This window comes from Salarias fasciatus, chromosome 4 (assembly GCF_902148845.1).
Source record: "Salarias fasciatus chromosome 4, fSalaFa1.1, whole genome shotgun sequence".
NCBI lineage: Eukaryota > Metazoa > Chordata > Actinopteri > Blenniiformes > Blenniidae > Salarias > Salarias fasciatus.
Window position 1 is genome coordinate 15,554,958 of NC_043748.1, and position 21,191 is coordinate 15,576,148.

Here is a 21,191-nt window from a genome sequence, read left to right on the forward strand (position 1 = left end):
TAAAGCATCTCTTTGCGCTGAGTAAAAAGCTGCACCTCAGTATTTTCCTTCCCACTCGCCCTCCACGGCCCTTCTCTCTATCTGTCATGGCGTAAGCTCTGGTTAGACTCCCCTGCGGGTTGTAGGGTCCAATCAGTGTAATCAGCTTTCCCAGGGGACCGTCCTGGCAGCCTCCATTACAGCTCCGCACAGCTGGATGCTTCTCGTTGCCTTTTCTGCGTTTCTAACTAGAGAAACTTCTGAGCTGCTGCTGCTTTGAATGTGCGGCTCATGGCCGGTATGTCTCACGAGTGTCCTTCTCTTCCTTTCTGTGTTTCAGCAAGCTTCCCAGTTGGGCCCGAGCCGTCGTCCCTAAAATTTTCTATGTCACAGAGAAGGCTTGGAATTATTATCCGTACACCATCACAGGTAACGCCTTAATCCATCATACTTGTTCAGTGTAGAAATATTAATGTAGCCCAGTGTCTGTTCAATAAATACATAAGTGGTTAAATCTGCTAGTAATAAAGTAATCAATAGTTTTTATTTGACTTAACAAACATGACTTTTATGGGATCACTGAAACTGGAAAGGTATATGGGAGCAAATCTGTCCAACAATAATAGAGTCAAGATAAAGAATGAAGCACGCGCCTGGAATTGAACACAAGTTTAATAAACCCTTCTGTGTGCCTTCGGATAACAATGCCGGTAATGAAATGCGTTTTCTTACATCTGAAGGGACAGACATCTTAACCCTGAGCCCCTCACGATCAATATGCGCTGAACCCTGCACATAAAAATGAGTTTCTTATTTGCATTTTAATGCGCTGTCCTATTTTTCAACAGCCACCTCAGTTTTTTTTTTCCAAGGTTCATAAATTATGGCGGCATCTGTTATCAGCAGCGTTGAAAGTCGTATTGTGATTCCACCTGTTAGTCCACCGCGTGGAGACTCGGAGGATACCTGACAATTTAATTTGTGTGTTTCATCATCTGGTGACACTGCATTGCAATATCCTCCTGAAGGTTACACAACAAACACGGAGCAGAGGCTGTGTCAGTGTTTGTGAGCAAGTCCGCGTCTCTTCTGGAGGTTCAGTACAGCCTGAAATCTGTTTAGTGGTGTGTATCATGAAAAGTGTCATTGATAGAGTCTGTAAGGAAACTTTAGAAGTAAAATCAAACATAAAGCTTCTTCAAAGCCCTCGTCGATTGACCGTCTGAGGCTTAACGATCCTTTTTTCAGATTTTTTTTTCAGTTTATTTATTCTAATCTTTCTCTGCTGTGCTGTTTGTTGTCTCTTTCATTTCTCCGCTCTCTTCCACCTGGTCGCCTCCCGTTCCTCTGGCACGGTCAGAGTACACGGTGAGTAGCTGCCACGCGTCCGCCCCGGTGCGCCGGCATTCACAAAAGAAACACATTGCTCAGACAGCTGGCACATAAATCTCACGTTGTATCGGTCAGAGGTGAGTGAAGCCACCGTGACGTGAAGTTGTCTGACAAAAGAAGGAGAAAACATGCGAGCCTATCCTGGTCAAATGAGCTGAACATTTAACTATTTCTTTACCATGTCTAGCTTCACAAATAATTTACTTATCAAGTTGTCTTTGGATAAAATTAAAATAATTTCATACTTTAGGGCTCTTACTTATCTAACCGAAGCACACTCATGAGTAAATATACTAAATTTAAAGTTGTTACCTTCCAACCAACTCTATTAATTAAGCCATCAAAAGTGTTTAGAAGCTCCACTTTTTGTCTTCGTCTTTCAGTTGGCACAAGTTGTCTGACATTAAAGAGACAGTTGACTCATCAGTGGAAACAGGCTAATCCAAAATAAAGTCCTACAATCAAGCAAGCTAGATCAAATCAGGATACTAAACAACAATTCTAGGCTAATCATGGTCAGACACTTGGGAGAGCAACCAGATGCTCGACCTGCAATACACCACACAGACAGAAGACAGGAATCGGAGTAATGGCAAAGCATCAAGTAAACACACTTCAGAAAACAACTCTTAAAAACTCAGGAAAAGACAGAAGTTGAGTTGAGTTTCTATTCATATTTAATATTAAAAGCTCTACAGTGTTGCAGTTCCTTGAGGCGATCTCCAAACTCTCCTTACCAATGAACCCAGAATCTGCTCAGGAAACTAATAGTCCAGGCATGAGCCTGATATCAGTCAGCTTTAATTCATGACCGCTAATGAAGGCTGAATTGTAAACGGGCTTATTAGAGCTTCACCTTAAACCCAGATCCCTGATTCAGCAACAGCTGCATCCTTGCTGCTCCAGCCTACACATCAATATCAGCACATCATTAATGATTTACCATGGCACGAGCCTCACAACACACACACGTAGGTCAGAGCCCACAAATCTCATGTCCCTCACCATATCAACACTTCTATACTCATTCAGCCTAAACATTTATCATAACAGAAAGTATTCCACTTATAATTCAACAATTTCTATGAAAGAGGCTGTATGAGATAGATCCTCATTATACAAATGTGTAAACACGTTTAAGTCCCCGCTGCAGAAGTGGTACGTGCAAACACACACCTTCTCAGGCGCACGTCTGAAGCGGTGAGGAAGCGTCAATGAAGCGTGAATAAAATGAGCAGAAGGCCGATCCTCTTCGCCTGAAATTGTGCAGCTACTGACAGCAGCTGGGTGGGTGAGGAGTCTCATGCCGCCTCATGTGAAAGTCAATAACTTTTTCTACCATAACCTTGATAAAAACAAGCTTTGCTGAAACTAAACATTGCTTTATGAACGGCCGCAAAGTTGCTCATTCTGAAATCAGCAGCAATGCTAATTTGGAGACGACACTCCCAGAAAACCGAGAAAAAGAAATACATCACGCTTTGAGACGCTGCTGTCGTTGGATGAACTGAAACTGATTCAGCTTGGGCACTTTGTCACTATTTCCCCGTGGTGGGTGGCGGTGATGCAGAAGATGAAGATAATGATTGGTTGTGGCGGTGAGAGTGACTCCGGTATTAAAAATAGTTGGTCCTGCTGGAGCGTCACCCGCTGATTGCAGGGTAGAAGAGAGTTTAGTTAACGAGGGAGGCGAGTTCCACTGGATCTCATAATGTGCTTGAATCATTGCTTTAAAACTTCAAGCAGCAAGTTTAAATTAGGCTCTATCTATCTATCTATCTATCTATCTATCTATCTATCTATCTATCTATCTATCTATCTATCTATCTATCTATCTATCTACAGTCATCACTTGTCCTTGAATGCCTTGTACATCACGCTTTAATAATGAAGGTAAATGTTTATCCTTGAAACTCACTATTAAAGCTAAGCTCACACACACTGTACAGGCTGTACTTTTCTTCCCGTCTCCTTGGAAGACACACTAACAGACACACACACACACACACACACACACACACAGTTGGTTATCCTGCCGAGCGGGCAGAGAGAGTGATTATAGTCTTTTACAGACGCAAAACACACACACCGCTGCATTTACCATGAGCTCTGAGCGTCGTGCCTTATAGTTTATTCTTCTCTGAGGTGCAAAATTGATCTGTCCTGTTGTGTTTGTCCTATTGTCCTACTCACTCACACTCACACTCACACACACACAACACGGCCTCTTGTGCGTCCTATGCGCGCTTGCATTTGCGGTTGTGTAATCAGTGAAAGTCTTAAGCTTTAATTTAATTTAACTGCTGCAGTCGAGAGCTGATGAATAGCAGGCAACTTGGCCCAAGGCAAGAAAGAGTGCGTGCGTGCATGAGTGTGTGCGTGTGTGTGTGTGTGCAAAGCTGCTTATGTAGAAGAGAAGTTGTAAATCTTCAAACTAAATAATAATCGTTTTATGGTGTTCTTGATAAAACTGTAATGTGGAGAGATGTGATGTGGGTCAAACCCACATTATGGAGCGACTTTACCGTAACCTGCCGCGATGCATTGATTCCTCACTGTCTTCTCCATCGCCCCCCCCCCCCCCCCCCCCCCCCCCCCCCCAGTGTTCCTTCCTGCCCAAGTTCTCCATCCACATAGAGAGCAAGTACGAGGACAACAAAGGGAGCAATGACAACGTGAGTAGAGCTCCAATTTTCATGTGTTTAGGAGTAAATTGTGCATGTAGATCTGAAGAGAAAATAGTCTGTCTCAGCATGCCTTTTCAACAAATTGTAGCTTTTGGTTTTTTTTTGGTTTTTTTTCGAGGAAGCTCTGAAATTGCACACTTGTCTGTCTATTTCTTTGTTTTCTTCTCTCTGCATCTTTACGGCTCTTGCTCCAAAGCCTTAAAATCAAAACTAATAAATTCTCTTTGGAGGAGGGTTATTGCATCTCTGTGAGATTTTATCAAGTGAAGGATATGAAGAGGATTAGCACTCATTCGGCTCCTTGATAGTTGAGGTTTTTACACAGTGTGATCCAGTCTGTAGGAAACACCTTTTATTTATTTAATTTTTCAGTCATTTTTGTCTAGAGGACAGAACTGCAGCTCATTTACAATCATACACAGCTTATTTCTCCCACCGAAATGTTGATGTCGTTGCATAAAAAACTGTAGGGACTACTAAATATGCCTTTTAGAAATGAGACGGGATTCGTCTGAGGCAGAGCACAAGAAGGGAAAACAAAGACGGCCTGAACTGGTTTCATATGTCCCAGCCATAATGCAATCGTTCAGTCTGTTCATTTAATTTATTTGCTTGAAGCCTTTTACGAAAGGCATATATGTAAAACATAAAATATACATGTTGATAATAAATCTGTTGCATTAGATCAGAGAAACTTAGGAATGAAAATGATCTTGTTTATGTTGAGTTTTTCCATCCTGGATTTAACGCACTTTACTGTCTGCCTCTCCTCCACTCTGCCTCTTAACACTTTGACTGGGGGGGGGGAGGCAAGTCTGACACTTACACAATACTGCTTGGATCCAGGCTGCAGCTGAAAACTAAGAGCCACAGCGCCTCTCAATGGCGGAGGGCTGGAATTACAAACATCGTTTCGAGACGTCATGTCAGATTTATGATTGAGTACAGGAAAACTTTGTACAAAAAAGTTCCTTGAATGTTTCAGGACTGGGATTCAGTTTGATTTTGTGTTTGGAGAACAGTAAAAAGAACTGTACTTAGAGTTATGACCTCTGGCCTGTTTCTCAAGATAACTTCAACCTTAAGATTTCCACATTTTGAGGTCATTGTCAGGGTTAGTTTAACATGACCTCCAATAATGAGCCACAAAGATTTAACCTTCTCTATTAGAGGGCCAGGTCGTTGTGGATTATTTAACAATATATGAGAGGTAGGGATATTATTCTTTTTTTTAACGTCATAAACAGTTTAATAATTATGGTTTGAAGGAGTACGTATGCCAAATCCCGTCAGCGTGTGATAAAAGAGGAGTCAGAGTTTTCTCAAACATCTCACTGTTTTTTCCCGTCACGGCTTTCTTTTTTGTTTCTTTCATCTCTTTCAGTTTCCTTTCTTAAATCCCTCTTACTCTTATTTTGAGTTTGATCAGGGATGAAAAGCACGACAGCTACGAAATTGTTTCCAAAAAGAAGCAAATGTCTCATAAATTCTTTTATTGTGCTTGTGTGAGTCATGTAGAGGGTTTCTCTGATGACTGACTGACGCCAAAAAGACAGAAGTTTCCATCACATCATGTGTCCTGTTTTCAAAAAGATGCAAGAAATTTGCAAAATGGCAATTCGGACCTTTATGAAACTTTGTTTTTCCAACAGATTGTCAAGATTTTTGTCACTTGTCTGTCTCAAACACTTTTTAACGCTTCCAGCATGTCCAGCGCTGCCTGCCCACTGTCACACCAAGGCGATCAGGAATACATGGCAACACCTCATCTCACAGCATTTGCAAACAACTAAAGTGCGTTATTGACGTAGCTGTCCTCAGACCTGCGGCCCTTCCCTGTCCCTCAGATCTTTGGAAGTGAGCCCAGGGAAGAAGAGACAGAGGTGTGTTTCGTGGACATCGCCTATGACGACGTCTCCGAGCGGCACTACAAGGAGTCCGAGGTGAGGAGACTCAGGACGCTTTGCTGCGGACGGAGGCGGAGAGATTCCAGATGTGCTCTATATGGTTGTTTTTTCCTTCTCTTGAATGAAACATGTAAAATTGGAATGGCCCACAGATACTCAACAACTGAGCCAAGATTTTTTTTTTTTTTTTTTTTTTTATGAAACATTTCTTGGTTTATTTCAATAACTAAGATCATATTTTTTCATTTCAATTCATGAGAGTAAAAAAAAAAGGAACAGTGAACAGAAGAACAAGAGGGGGAGGGGAGAAGGCAGCAAATGACAGATACAGAGAATGGATGCGGTGTGAGCAGTTGAAATAACGTGTTATCTTCCTCTCGCATTTTTTTGACCAGCAGCTGGCCATCTGCCTCCTCCCGGTGATGGACAGAGGGGAAAGGCATGCTCACGCGTGGGGGGGGAGGTGATAGACATTAACCGCGGTGATTTGACATTTGTATGTGTGTGTGTTTACCCATCCATCAGAGCAAGATGGTCATAAAAAGCAGCGCTATTAATAATCGAGGGGGTCGTGACAGCGCCGCAGCGGCGTTTTATTATCGACACCCTCACTCACACACATACACACCTCCTGCTGGGCTTCATGGTCTTCTGCTTTTATACACTTGGAGCTAAAAATAGCACAGGGATACTGTCCAGAGCTGAAGGGAGATGCTCAACATTTCATTTTATTTTTTTTTTAAACACCCATAGCAGTTTTATGCGTCAAGTGCAGCATAGGCTGATGCATGCACAAAGCACAAAGAAAATAATCCCATACATCTGAAACATGCCTGTTTTGCACAGGTTTGACATAAGTCATTCATCTAATTAGGTTTTTCTTAAACTTGTTAAATAACAACAGGACAAACGAGCACTGACAGCGCAGGATCAACCATTCAAATACATTAAAATCTAAAACACACTATTCACACACTCGGCACCACTTCTCAAATACACCAATGAAATCAAATTAGACAGCAGGATTCTGTATCAGGATTCAGGATACTGTAAGAAAGTGCAATCAAATATTTTTTTTGACCTGATTCGTGTTTTCTTAAAAATGTGCTTGAAACGGGCCGAGCTCCAATCAGCATTTCTCATCCCTCCATATTCCTTCGCCAGTTAACTGGATGACACTTATTTTTTCTTGCACAGACAGATAGGACAGGCCTCCTTCTCCTCCTCCTCCTCTTCTTCCTCCTCCACTACAAGTGCTTTCCCAGCAGGGATGGAGAAAGCTGCGCCTCACCCCCGCACACACTCTGTCACCACGAGACCCATGACCCTGAGACAAATGAGCTCGACAGTTTAATGAGTCCATAGGGAGCGGTGATTAATGCACGTAAAGTTTGTGATTAGATAATCCCGCTGGGCAGCCAGGCTGCGCTCTGCATGTGTCCTGTAATGAATGCAGGTGAGCCCTGCAGGCAGGGACGATCTATATATGCACATGTGACAGAGAAATTGTTAAACTTCATCCCACATGAAGTTCTGATGTGTGATTTTTTTTTTCTGCGCTTTGTGTCCCTGTAGGATCTTCGGTATTTTAAGTCCAAGAAGACTGACCGAGGGCTCCTGCCGGAGGGATGGATCGACACCCAAGATCCCATCATGTGCTCCTATAAACTGGTCACTGTCAAGTTTGAAGTCTGGGGCCTGCAGACACGTGTGGAGCAGTTTGTGCACAAGGTCAGGATGAACACAAAAGGACTTTGGAGGGATGGTTTTAGAGGCACCTGCAGAGAAATTCCCAGTCTTACCTCAGCTAAACTTCTCGATGTTAGAGCACGAGGCGTCTCATTTTCTGCGCCAAAAACAGTATTCTGTTGTCGACCAAAGCAGCCGGTCCACTATCGCTTTCTGCAATATCTCACAGCTCACACTTCTTCAACTTGGCTCCGTTTCCCTTCACAACAAAATTCAAACTTTGCATTTCCTTTTTCCAAACTCCATTTTGCTTATCCTGCTATGGCATTTGTCCCTGGAGTGAACTGCCCCACCCACGCACGCACGCACGCACGCACACACACACACACACACACACACACACACACAGGCAGGGCCATTACTCACACAGCAACACCAGGAATGACTCCTATTAATCACGTTCCTCTTGGGGTGAACACAAATGATTAGAACTTGACAATATTTTTTTCTCTGTGGCCTCCAGTTTCCTCAGTCTGATCCTCATCTTTTTACCCTGAACTTTCTCCCCGGCTCCTCTTCTTCTGCGATTTTGCCTCTTATTCTTCCTTTTTTTTGTTTCGCACTCTTCTACTCCTGCTCAGGTCATTCGAGATGTTCTCCTTCTGGGACACAGGCAGGCCTTTGCATGGGTGGATGAGTGGATTGGTGAGTTGAACAGAAAAGACGGTGGCATTTTGAAAACCTGCTGCATGTTTAGACTCTGGCTTATATCAACATCGTGATGGGATAATGGGGGTGAAGCCATCATACCTTGTGCTGGTGTTCACAACAGCTGAATTCAGAGCTTCGGCTTGTTTAAAAAGCATAGAGCACACACAGACGGACAATGCTTCATCGCATTCTCTCAGCCTTGAAATGCAGAAACCACAGGATACAGAATACAGGAGCTCAGCTGAGATAAATGAGCAGATAAATTGTGATTTTCGTTTCTACAGCTCTGCATTGAAATGATGTTGACAGTCTTGTAGTTTTTAATTGATCAGTTGTCTCACTTACTGAAGTTTAATTCCATGCATGTTGTAAAAACGTTGGAAAGGAAATTAATAAAAGTGAACGAAACTTTCTTTCTTTCTTTTTTTGAACCTTCATAGAAAAGGTCTCCAAATTTCTTTCAAACTTCACCACATTTAGCTCGATGTCCTCTTTTCATCTCCCCTCTCAGATGAGTCATCTCACACCTCCTGAGCCATTATTATTTAATTTGCTTTCCAACCACAGTGCCACAGGCAGCATATCATAAAAGTTTGGGTTTGTTGCTCACAGGCAAACATGCAAGTTACTGTTTTTAAACTATGCAACCTTCTGTTGTGCACCTCTCCTTTTCAAGGTTTTTGGCGGAACATTTTGTGAAATAGAAGAAGAGCTTCCAAAGAGACATCATTAAAAAAAAAAGAAAAAAAAAGATCCTTGGATGTTTTCTGCTGCATGTTTAGAAATGGGGTGTATAGCTTCAGTAAGTGCTGAAAACCTCCTCAACACGCCACAGTAGGTCCAGCTGCCTTTAATCTCGTGCTTTTAGGAGTGTGCCCCCACCCTTCTGTCTGATTCTGCCTCCATCAGATGAGCTGCTCTGACTAACGCCTCTCATTCTGCCCCACATACGTTTCACTTCATCGGTACAGAATCTTAATACATGTGGGTTCAAGCCGTAAAAAGGGTTTGAGCTCTTTTCCAACGCTTGAGCAGTCCCCAAAAATGTATTTTTCATCACATTCATCCATTCACACAGCTACGGAGGCAGCTGCAACACGCTCGTCCCATCCACACACGGTGCTGTTAGGTATTTATCTGTTTCTCTAAACAGATAAATCATTCAATTCTCTTTTTTTAACTAACTTAGAACTACCCCATGAAATGATGACAAAGATTGTAAATAACAGATAAAAAAAAATGTCTCCACTTCAAGTTTAAAATCACTCAGATGCTGTTTTGCAAGCCAGTTATAGAAATTTAAGCTCATAATGACTGATTTAGGAAAAGTAATAAAAAAGTAAATGTAGTGTGATAAAACAAAATGAAAATTTAAAAATGTAAATGAATTAAAATTAATCTACCATCAGTCGGCATGCTCAAAAAGCAGCAGGAAGGAGAAAATATCTTAAATACTACACCAGTTCTCTATTCCCAGATTGCTAATGTTATAAAGAAGCTAATTTTTTTTTAAAAATATTTAATATTACAATACAAAACAATTCTATTTCAAAACTGTGTTTAATGTGTCTGAATTGCCTCCGTCCTCACAGACATGACCATGGAGGAGGTCAGAGAATACGAGCGAGCCACACAGGAAGCCACTAATCTGAAGATTGGCACCTTCCCCCCTACCATCTCCATCTCCGAGACCCCGCTGCCGTCTAGCACCCGCAGCGGGCCCAACAGCGCCCCGTCCACCCCGCTCTCCACCGAAGCCCCCGAGTTCCTGTCGGTGCCAAAGGAGCGGCCCAGGAAGAAGTCCGCCCCGGAGACGCTGACCCTGCCCGACCCGGGCCGCCGGGACTCGCTCTTCAAGCTGCCCAGCTTCTTCTCCTGGAACTCCAGCCCGCAGCCAGAATGAGAGCCAGCCTGCGCCGACGCCGGGAAACTCCCTCCATGCGTGGATCAGCGAAGGATGCCTGCCCAGCACATCCCACAATGCCCCACCCTCCTCCCTCCCCCCGCCGTCAGCCAGCTGGAGTGAAGAAGACTTTACACTGTCCTGGTGGTCCCAGTCCCTCAGCAGACTCACCGGTGTTACAGCAGAAGCAAGCAGCTCTCAGGCTGCCCTCACAGGTTCAGGCCGCTCAGCCTGCTTTTCACAGCTACAGGTCCAGTGACGTGTGTAAGTATAGATAGTCCAAGCAAGAGTCCAAGCAAAGCCGTTTCAAGCTCCTCGTCTTCTTCTGCACCGATCAGTACAGAGTCCAAGCAGCCTGACTGACTGTAGCAAACATTCCTGACAATGTTTCAGCCTCACCTTGTTTTCGTTCAAGCTCAGGGTGTGTTGACGAGACATGTAGACATCCAGCCACTGCACATAAACCTTACATGTACAGAATTTCTTTGTTTCTCTTCTTTCTAAACATCTCAGTCTCCGGCTTTGTTACTTGGAGCTCGTGGTTTGATTTTATGTGGTTGGGACTTTTCGAGAGATTCTTATTGAGCAACGTAACCGTCGAGTCTTCTGGATTTTCACAGTCAGTTGTGAGGTGATTGTGTCTTCTTGTATATACTGTTATATTTAACACACGAAAACGCCAGTACTTCTGAGAGAGAGTACCATGTCCAGTGATGAAGCTGCTATGAAATTTCTATGACGTATTTTACCAGCGAGGACTCGATCGTCTATGCTTGTTTATACTGGGTTCTGTAAGCATCGGTGTCTTCATGTAGGAGCATGACTTTGACTGTCCGACTTTTAAATATTGGTGCAATGTTTTCTTTGTTATCTCAGCCTCATACTTGATGTTGTGTTTTTCCACAGTTTCTACAGACTGTTTGCATGGTGTCATTTTGCTGCTATGTTCACTTCAACCGTGTTCATTTTCAGTCAGAACTATTGTTGGGTTTTGTGTTCGGTAAATAAAATTGACTACTGGTGCATCTGTAACTGTGTGAGGAGTATGTTAGCATTCCTTAAAATCTAAGATATAGAGGGGAAAATGTACGCATAAAAACTGGACAGGTTCATAACCAGCTTTGACTCAATAAAACCACACAAGTTTCATTTATTTACTTTTTAATATTCCACACTTTCTCTTTGGTTATAAACTCCACATAATAAATTCCAACAACATATTCCAACAACAACAAAAAAAACACTCCTGCATTGAAATAAAGATATCATGGATTAAATGGTCAGAAATACACGGTTCTTCTTTAAATGATCCTTTAACAATAAAAACGTGGCACACCCTGAAACAACAAACAGAACTCCACGAGAAGGTTTGACTTTCTGATCAAATCACAAGCTCTGATATGATCCTTTTCAACGTACTATCATGTAAAACAGGTTTCTGAGTGGCAGAGGCTCAAGTCATGTCCACACCTGAGATGGACACTAAAAAGGATTTCTTTTATTAGGGCATTTGCCAAATATGCACTAGCTTTACTGTAACACACTTAAAAACACACATCTCACTGTCAGTAGATCACAGAACTTATCTTCATGACCAATATTCCTTTTCAGAGTTTAAATTGACAAGATAAACTCTGAATTATTGGTCTCTCCTGTACTCCAAACGTACTTTTGTTCACCACTGTGTCTGAATAAATATTAAGTGCTCATATTCCTCCTTTCAAACAATCCTCATACTTGAACGTTTCCTTTCTTTTAGATTGTTACATGTTAGCCTAAGCTCACAGAGATCAGCAGAAAATGTGCAAAATTTTCAGCATATTACATTTATACAAGACAGTTTCTATAAAACAAAATGGAAGGACATAAAAAAAACAGAATAAATGAGGTTGTGTTTTCCATCCTTTCATGTAAACAAAGCAGAATCCACAACCGACACTGACCAGGCTTCAGAGAGTTGTTCAGAGTTAAATGTGCGTGACAGTGTGATATATTGTTCCTCATCATCTTCCCACAAAGCTTTCGCCAGAGACATGAGTTTTTTGTCCGCTCTTGACGTTGTGGATGGCGTTGACGAAAAATTCATACCAGAAGAAGGTGAATCCTGTTGACAGTGCGGCTTTCAGCAGGCTGGGGAAAAGGCCTTTGAAGAAGCCTCGCAGCCCTTCCTCTTTGGCTATTTGAACTGCACAGTCTATCGGGCCTCTGTAACTCCGCACCTGCACCGGAGAACGACATCGACATCAAGCTTTGGTCATTTGGTCCACTGATGTCAAATAAAAAGCATCTCTCACCTGTCCAAAGTGAACTCGAGCGGCCTCAAAGCCCCCCACCTGCAGCCTCTTCTTAAACAGGTCAAAGGGGTACGTAGCCGTTTTACTGATCATCCCGGCTCCACTGCCACAGATCAGGGTTCTGATGTTTTCTTTAAGGGAGAGACATGACTAGTTACAGGTACAGGCCGATACTCACAGGACTTAAGTTTAATCTCGACTGACCTCCTGAGCTTTCTGCTTTGGATGATGGAGACAAAAGTTTCTTAAAGACATTGTAGAAGAAAAACTGAAGTCCAGCGTAAGGAAACACTGCCATTACTGTTGGAGACAAGCCACGGTAAAACGTCAGGGCTCCCTCTGAACGCACCATCGTAGAAACGGCGTGTCGCAGGTTTTTATATACCTGGAAACACAAATTATAGCATTTAATACAGAATTGATCTTTTTTTAATGTGTTTTCATAGCATAATTAATATTTCAATCTTCCATTTATTCAGTTTGATCATGACTTTATAACTTGAATTTGAAAAATGGCTCTAATAAAGGCTTTTATATGTTCTTTCTTGGTTTTTTCTGACTGCAGCAACCTTCTGAAGCTCTTTATCGCCCCCTTGGGGTAGCACAGCCACGCACTCTAAAAGTCACCACTCTAAATCATTGCAAAACACATTCATATTTATTATCATTAAAGTACAGGAAAACTATAAGGCTCCCTGTAAAACCCATCATGTGCTCTCTTCACTGTTTTTTCACAGCTCAGCTTGTCCTCCACCACACCCACAGTGCCTCACCACATTAAATCATTCAAAAGACCTGTGGATGCTGCGAACTGACATGGGAAAATCTGTCAAGCTCTGACAGCTACAGTACATCAGCAGTGGAGCGTCCCACCTTGGGCTCTCCCTGAGCTGCAAAGCGTGTCCGCAGCGTGTCCAGAGGCTGGCAGGCGACCGTAGCAGAGCAGGCTGCCAAGCCGCCACAGATGAAGTGAACTCCTGGCGTCTGACTGTCATACGGCGTTGACTTATGGACCAGCTCGGTCAGAAGCTCGAAGCTGGTAAACTGCAAATCACACACACACACACACAGATGTGTAACTGTTATGAATAAATGACATAAAAATGCATGACTGATGGATGTGATGGTTTTGAGAGGTATTGTTGAGCCAGTATGCAGTGTACGGGCTTCACCTGGACAGCTCCAAAGCAGATGGAGAGGAGCTGCGCTGGGATGTGGCCCTTCCAGAAAGCAGAGAGTCCCTCCTCTGAATGAATGCAGCGTGTTGCCTGAAATAATCCCCTGTACTTCCCCTCCGGCGTTGTTGAAGAGACCCGCTCTATCTGCAGCTGTGGAAGGACAGAAATACTGATGAGAAACAAGACGCGAACAGCATGATCTCTACTTCTGCAACACTACTTGCCATGACAACACAGCCAGAGAGGGGTGGTGTTAGGATATTATAGAGCTCTGAAACCAAATCAATGCTTTAGATCTAGGTGATTGTGCCCATTGTGCAGTATTGAACTCAATCTGTATTTTAACGTCATCTGATAGAATTGATGTCTGAAACATATTTGAAGACAGCATGACTTCTCCCTGCTCAAGGACACAGTGGCCTGTCACACTGTCCCATCATCACCTGAAATCGGATTTTGAGGATGTCGAAGGGGCTGCAGAGGGCTCTGGTGACCATCCCAGCTGCTGAACCTGCAAAAGCTGCCTCATAAGGGGAGAGGGCGGCGGACTGAGCACCCGGATCATAGCCCACCATGTCTCCACAGCCTCAGGTTCCTTCTGAGAAAAGACAGTACAATTACACAATATCTACAGTGATGATCTCAGTTTAAAAAATAATTTCATATAGCTTCACCAGCACATTCAGTGGGTACACTTACACAATCCAAAACAAATCCAAATGCTTACTTAACAAAATAAATAAATAAATAAATAAATAAATAAAAAAATGCAGTGGTGTTCAATTTTACTTGAAACTGAACAACATCATTAAGCTGAGTATATCTGATGAGAAATTGTGTATTTTAGTGACACTGATCATGAAAGCCATATGGATAGATGTGTTTCTGATAGTTTGGTCAAACCATTTGCATACATATTGGCGCCTTGTTACATCATTACCTCATGTACGATGTTCCAACCCACACAATGCAACATCCTTTCTGACAATGCTGACAAATTTAATTGAAGTAGAACTTGTTTATTTGAGTAAAAAATGAAGAGACCGGTCAACATAGTACAACAGTTAAATACATAAGAGGACATGCGGTGGGACCTTGGGGCAAGCTATGCTAAACATCAGTAGATCTATCAGGATGGAAAATATATCTGTGATTATCAAACTTTACCTTATATGAAAAAGTCCTTCATAAATGCAAATCCACCTCCAGTACAGCCTCCAGAAACGTACGGTGTGGTTTATGTGGAGAAGAGGAGGTTTGTACTGTTCGCCCTGAACCTCCCTAAACACTTCCGGGTTGAGCATCCCCACCTTTTAAAGAGTAAAGTATTGCAGCAAGATAAGTCCCGGCTATTCTGCAGCGTAGGAAACATAACCTTAAAAGTAGGCCCCTACTTTTTAGCACAATATCCTTACTGTAGATAAGAACTGTGACTAAAAGAAGATAGATTGTAGAAATCAGTGTAAGGAGAAGTTGTCATAAGCCCGTTTAGTTTATTTTTTGGCGTAACAAATTGAGACATGTATTATCTTGACGATGATGTTTCGTCTTCGAAGGGGTGTTGAAGAGCGTTCACGCAGGTGGTGTAAACAGCGTCCATACGGAGATTTTGGCTGTTTTAAAGGTACATTTTCGCCCATTAGTTTCACATTATGAGCAACCTGTTTCATCTAGCTTTTCCATCTGCGCGGTTTAGTTAAGGTATCTTTATTTAAGCAAGGGGTTGTTGCGTAAATGACTGTAAGGCATTCAACTTAAAGCGACTCGGTTTTAACAGTAGTATGAGCGTTAGCTTATGGTTAGATCTCATTTACAGAAACAGAGCCCAACTATATTCTTATCTGTACTTAAATATTAGTTGACAACCGATTTATAGAAGCATTTTTGGCCTTTAAAATGTATCAGCTACTATCTATGAAAAAAGTGGCATTTATCCCAAGCATCTTCATCCAACTTGAAGATGTTAGCCCAAATGTTACAATGAGCATTAACTACTGTTACAATTTACTTGTATTAGTTTCAACTGGTTATATGTCAAAAGCATGAGCCTCTATTTAACCTGAATTAGTCCATGTAATCCTCACTGTCCCTCCGTGAATGAGCTGTGGAGAGCCGCCAATCTGATGACAGTGCAGGATTTTGGGGGTCATTGTTGTCACACACTATTTGTCCTGAGGTCTCTGTCTGTAAGCTTCATACACTCATTGTCCAAGCTTGAAGCAAAAACCTTTATCTGAAAGTTTGCTATGAGTTTGAAAACACCTGTTAGACTTAACCAAGCAGTAATCAAGGTTTTGCTTTGCTGTAAACTTGCAGAATTCTAAGATTTTGTGGCGGGACGACTATCAGGCTTTATGCTCTCATCCAAAATGGAAAACTCATCTGATGAGTACAGGATCCAGTCCTTTGATTTCGACACACAGATGTTACTGAAAACAGCCTTAAAAGGTCAGTTTTTTCTTTCTATTGCTGTCATGCAGGAATTTAAAATTATATGAAACCTCCCATAGAATATAAGATCATTATTTGTTGTCCACATATGTCAATTTTTTTTTTTCTCTTTTAGATCCAAGTTCAGTAAACTTGGAGAAGGTCTCCAGTATCATCGTTGATCAGTCCTTGAAGGACCAGGTCTTCAGTAAAGAGGCTGGACGCATCTGCTACACGATCGTGCAGGTCAGTAATGGTGCTGCTCAGCTGGACTCTTTTGAGAGACAAAGACGATGAGGGAGAAGACTGAAGAGTGTCTTTAACCAAATTCTTAATCCAATTTAGCCATTAATGCCTCACTGGGTGTTTACATTCAAGCAACAGGAAGCTCTTAAATCAGCTTACCTGCGCCATCGTATATCCTGATCTTTTGTGTGGCCCAGTCCTTTTAACCCGTCGTGCCTCCCTCATTGTCGCTTTGTGCAGGCGGAGGCGAAGCAGAGCAACGGAAACGTGTTCAGGAGGAACTTACTGAACCGACTCCAGCAGGAGTTCAAGGACCGCGAAGAGACGCGGACACGCTCGCTGCAGGAGTGGGTGTGCTACGTCACATTCATCTGTAACATTTTCGACTACCTTAAAGTAAGAGTTGGTGACAATAAAAGTATAATAATAATAATAATCAGGGTGCATCTGACTAGAATATCTTTTATAATTTGCTATAATTGTGCAAACTCAGCTAACAATGTCAACTACTTCAAAATACAATTTAAAGAACTTCTGAAGGCAAAATTTTGTGTCATCCAGTGATGTGTTTGAGTAAAAGTTCTCATAACCACAAACATTTCAGGCCTTACTGTTTGTTGTATGATTAACACTGTTTCTATCTGTGACACACTGAGCCTGTTAGGTGTGGCCCTCATGCTTTTCACATCATTACTCTCTTAGCTCTGGTTTCATCCGGCCTCTCATTTTACACGGCGAAACCGTTTTGTATGTGCTCATTGTTCATTTGTTTGAAAATAGAGTAGAGCAAGGCTGAATTGTTTCCCCTGAGTAATAGCCATTGGCTATAAAGGTTTATTTTTGTTTTAATGTTTTAGGTGAACAACATGCCGATGGTGGCCCTGGTTCATCCTGTTTATGACTGCCTGATGAGGCTGGCCCAACCAGATGCTCTAATGAATGAAGAGGAGGTAAGAGTCAGTTGATCATTAATGTGACTGATAAATCCTCTCTGACAAAATACATATATTATATTGATATCTCCATTTTGATTCTGTAGCTCTCTCTACAACACACACACACACACACACACACACACACACACACACACACACACACACACACACACACACACACACACACAGCCAGAGAAGTGATGTTTAGCCCCTTGATTTGAGTCTCTCTGCCGTCCTCCTGTCAGGTGGACTGCCTGGTGCTGCAGCTGCATCGCATCGGGGAGCAGCTGGAGAAGGTGAACAGCCAGCGGATGGATGAACTGTTCTTCCTGCTGCGGGACGGCTTCCTGCTCCAGGAGGGCCTCTCCTCCATGGCCCGTCTGCTGCTGCTGGAGATCCTGGAGTTCCGGGCCGGAGGCTGGCTGCTCAGCAGCACCGCCCACAAGTACTACTACAGCGAAATCGCTGAGTAGAGAGAGGCTGATGAGAACTGAGGAACCCTGAACCTCTTGTCCTTTGTCATTTCTGACTTTGAAACCAGCAGTTTTTTGATGAACAGAAGCAGCGTTCAGGTAATCAGTGGAGTCTCTACGCTGTACAGAGACTTCAGTTCTCGCTGGATTACTCCCTGCTTTTGATAATAACCCAGAGATGTGGTGCGGTGGATGTGGAACGTGCAATAGTTTTTCGACAGGTTGAAGTTCAGGAGGTTTCGCCACATTCTGGTGCACTTTGATTCGACGTTTATCTTTTAGGGAAGATGGAGACAACTTTTGTGAATTTTTTTTTTCCATCATTCCTTAAGTTTAAGTTTACCAAATCCAATAGGTGACATTCCAGTCAGATGCTGATTTGCTTTAAAGGACCAGTGAAAAAGATTTTGTTAGCAGTTACTTTGCGATCCTCCTGATGTTTAAAAGACCTGTTCTTTCATATGTTTCAACCGTAGAAGGACGTACCGATGGATGATTAAAATGTCTCCCTAAATTCTTCATACTTAGTTAAAAATGTTGTTTTAGCTTTGAAGTTATGTTCTGTTGGATTCCCGTTATTGTTTGTCATTTGTTGCACAGTCTGAATTCAGGGAGCTGTTTTTCTTTTTAGATATCTTTCATTACACCTTTAAGAAAAAGACCAAAAGAATTGGTGACAATATTCATACAATTTTTCTACAGATAACTCATTTTTAATAAAATGACTAGATTTCTGTTTTTGCTAGTTGAACCTTGTACTGCAGCATCACTCAGCTCAGACATTTTCAGATCTGAACTTTGTATGAAGGTGCTCGAGAAGCTGGTATTTCTAGCCATTCATACATGTGCAGGTCAGTAATGAGTCTTCTTTTTTTCTACTGTCAACACTGTGCATCTGGACAGTTTTAGTTTTCAGTGGCAGCTTTAGGGTCTCCAACCATCTCTGTGCTTTGGATTAATGAGACACTAATATAGTAGCAATACTAGCTTAACTAAGTTTGTTTTTTGTTTTTTTATGGCCTCTTCGAGCCATCTGCCTCAACATGTAGTGACATTAAACATAAAGTTTGAAATTTCACAAAAAGAAATTGATCCTGAGTTTTGTTTTTTATTATGTTGAAAAAAATTCATTTACAGTTTTAGGGTTTGTCCCCATAGTCAGCCCATAAATAAAACCAAATAGTTTATTAAACTGTAAATGAGTTAAATACCAACCAAGTTCAAATGTAGAAATGAGGATGTAAATGACTAAATCCTGCTGCAATATGTATATTTTCACTCTTTGCAAATGTTTTCCATCTGTTACATTTTTTTATGGTTGGGTTGTACATTTTCTTCAATAAAAGTTTTCTTCTGTTGAGTTTATTGTGTAATAATTACATTAATTTGCTGTTCTTTGTACACAATACACTTTTCATGATACAAAAAGGAGCACTGAGGTCAAGGGTTAATGATCTGTACATATTCAACCTTTTTTCTGGGTAGTTCTATTTACAGCCGTGCCTCAGCATGTCTGTCCAGTCTGTGAAGCTGCAGGAGCATCGGTCCGGTCCAGGCGGGCGTCCCTCTACCACCAGCGGTAATGGGCGTACGCTCTGTTGGATTCGGCCATCTTGTGCATCTCCTGCTTTTTCTTGATCACGTTGCCTTCTTTCTGGAACGCGGCCAGCAGCTCCTGGGAGAGCTTTTCGTACATGTGCGTGCGTCGGTGTTTGTTGTCTCTGCACTCGGTGATCAACCACTTCATGGCGAGGAAACGGCGCCTGTTGTCTGAGAGCGGGATGGGCACCTTGAACGGAGAGAGCAGAGGAAACATCTGAAGATGCAAGGTCGATAGATGTGTAAGTCGAGAAAAGTGCCAACATGCCCGGTTACTGACCTGATAGAACTTTCCACCTTTCTGTATGCTGGCCAACCCAACCACAGGCTTACAGTTCTCTAGCGCCTGGTGGAAGATGGTGTAAGGGTTGCACTCAATCTCCTCTTTATTTCCATCTGTAGATTTGTGATACTTCTCCACCTGCTTCTTCTTTATGTTCTCCAGCGTCTGAGAAAGGAGAAGCGGCGTTCTATTTAACATTCACGTAAAGCAAGAGATAAATTTAACTCAAAAGACTCTGTGTTCTTACCTGTGTCATGATCTCTCTGGCTAAAACCTTGTTGCCATGTTTCATCATCATATTGATGAATTTACTATTGGTCAGGGGGAAAAAGGACAAAAACAATCATCTTTTATATGCTATGCTTCGACTTAACAGAAGATGTGTTTACAACCAGTTTAGATTTTTGTTGTACCTGACGACTGGGTCGTTGAAAACGGAGCTGGTTGATTCATTGGTAGCTGCTTTGATGGGTCTGAGGACCTTCAGATCACGCAGTTCCTTCTCCTCAGCACTCAGCTCTGACTCTGGCCGGCTGTAGGCCTCCTTACTGACCTCTGGCTCCAGGTAGTAAGGATTGTATCTGCTCCATCTCACCAAGAACACTCTGCAAACAACAGGCACAGAAAAAGTTATCTTGATTAATCGATCTTTTTTTTTTTTTTTTTTTTATGGTCACACTTTGCAAACAAAATTACCCTAAAAGCAAAAAAAAAAACCACACACACACACACACAAATCAAGTATAGAGAACAACAAATAAAAGATAAGTAAACAAAAAAATAAAAATCAGCCATATATAGAATAACAGCCATCTGCAATTTCATAAAATAAAAACAAATTGAAATGAATATTCCTCACTTGGTGAGAACTGAAATACTGGATGGAAAAGAAGCTTTTAGTGGCTTTTCTCAGGGCAAGAGCAAACGCAGCATTTGTTCAAATAGCTTTAGGACTGCTTGCAGATGTTGTCATTCATGAAAATGTTCATTAAAATGTCTTTGAGCGTTGAGCTTGATGAAAAAAATGGGCCAGACAGGAATTGTCTGAACTGTTAAAGATGTAGAACTTGAAAGTGTAAGATGAGTTTGACTGAAAAACAACTTTACGGCACGTTAATTACATTCCATTCACAATTAAACATGGAGTATTAGATTACAAAATCGCAAGTCTATACATATTTTACACGTTGCCTTAACCTTTTGGAAATGTTACTGTATCATTACATTGATACCGATGTCATCCACGTATAACATTGAAGCAAATTTTCCGTTCTGCAGCTACTTAAAAATATCAGTATTAAGGGAATGCATGACACTCAAATACCTAGATAAATAAATATCGTGAGTGAGTAAACACCAACTTCTTCTGTTTCTTAGTTAACAAAACGAAGATTACCTCGGAGTCCAAGGTTTTAATAATCCCGATATGGAGGCCGCCATGTTGGAAACGTGAGTATCAGCAAGGACCCCACTATAGTACGCCCT

The 21,191-nt window shown here is 42.0% G+C and overlaps 4 protein-coding genes across 5 annotated transcripts in view; 2 read left to right on the forward strand and 2 right to left on the reverse strand.

Moving 5' to 3' along the window:
* The window catches only part of pitpnc1a (phosphatidylinositol transfer protein cytoplasmic 1a), a 44,870-nt gene extending 33,565 nt beyond the window's left edge, over nt 1-11,305 (forward strand). Inside the window, exons 3-9 of the mRNA XM_030090409.1 lie at nt 320-408; nt 1,340-1,347; nt 3,975-4,046; nt 5,906-6,001; nt 7,541-7,696; nt 8,296-8,359; nt 9,958-11,305. Coding sequence (XP_029946269.1) covers nt 320-408; nt 1,340-1,347; nt 3,975-4,046; nt 5,906-6,001; nt 7,541-7,696; nt 8,296-8,359; nt 9,958-10,268 — 796 coding nt within the window. The 3' untranslated portion in view covers nt 10,269-11,305. The remainder of the gene's footprint in view (nt 1-319; nt 409-1,339; nt 1,348-3,974; nt 4,047-5,905; nt 6,002-7,540; nt 7,697-8,295; nt 8,360-9,957) is intronic.
* Nucleotides 11,306-11,436: 131 nt separating this feature from the next.
* slc25a19 (solute carrier family 25 member 19) lies at nt 11,437-15,046 on the reverse strand. 2 transcript variants are annotated; one of them, XM_030090411.1, is made up of 7 exons: nt 14,908-15,046; nt 14,184-14,338; nt 13,735-13,890; nt 13,436-13,606; nt 12,767-12,947; nt 12,563-12,693; nt 11,437-12,487 (listed from the first exon to the last, which is right to left on the reverse strand). In XM_030090411.1, the coding sequence occupies exons 2-7, from the start codon at nt 14,313-14,315 to the stop codon at nt 12,272-12,274; spliced, it is 987 nt and encodes a 328-aa protein (XP_029946271.1). In that variant the 5' UTR covers nt 14,316-14,338; nt 14,908-15,046; the 3' UTR covers nt 11,437-12,271. The 2 variants fall into 2 exon arrangements, with proteins under 2 accessions (XP_029946271.1, XP_029946272.1); XM_030090412.1 differs by having other exon boundaries at nt 14,184-14,335; nt 14,908-15,042.
* A 172-nt stretch (nt 15,047-15,218) lies between these two features.
* mif4gdb (MIF4G domain containing b) lies at nt 15,219-19,178 on the forward strand. Its single transcript, XM_030090414.1, has 6 exons — nt 15,219-15,364; nt 16,057-16,188; nt 16,307-16,416; nt 16,657-16,812; nt 17,274-17,366; nt 17,597-19,178. Exons 2-6 carry the CDS (start codon nt 16,095-16,097, stop codon nt 17,822-17,824), a joined length of 681 nt encoding a protein of 226 aa, XP_029946274.1. The 5' UTR covers nt 15,219-15,364; nt 16,057-16,094; the 3' UTR covers nt 17,825-19,178.
* mrps7 (mitochondrial ribosomal protein S7) lies at nt 19,102-21,172 on the reverse strand. Its single transcript, XM_030090413.1, has 5 exons — nt 21,103-21,172; nt 20,120-20,311; nt 19,954-20,017; nt 19,704-19,871; nt 19,102-19,613 (listed from the first exon to the last, which is right to left on the reverse strand). The coding sequence occupies exons 1-5, from the start codon at nt 21,144-21,146 to the stop codon at nt 19,392-19,394; spliced, it is 690 nt and encodes a 229-aa protein (XP_029946273.1). The 5' UTR covers nt 21,147-21,172; the 3' UTR covers nt 19,102-19,391.
* Between the last annotated feature and the right edge of the window lie 19 nt (nt 21,173-21,191).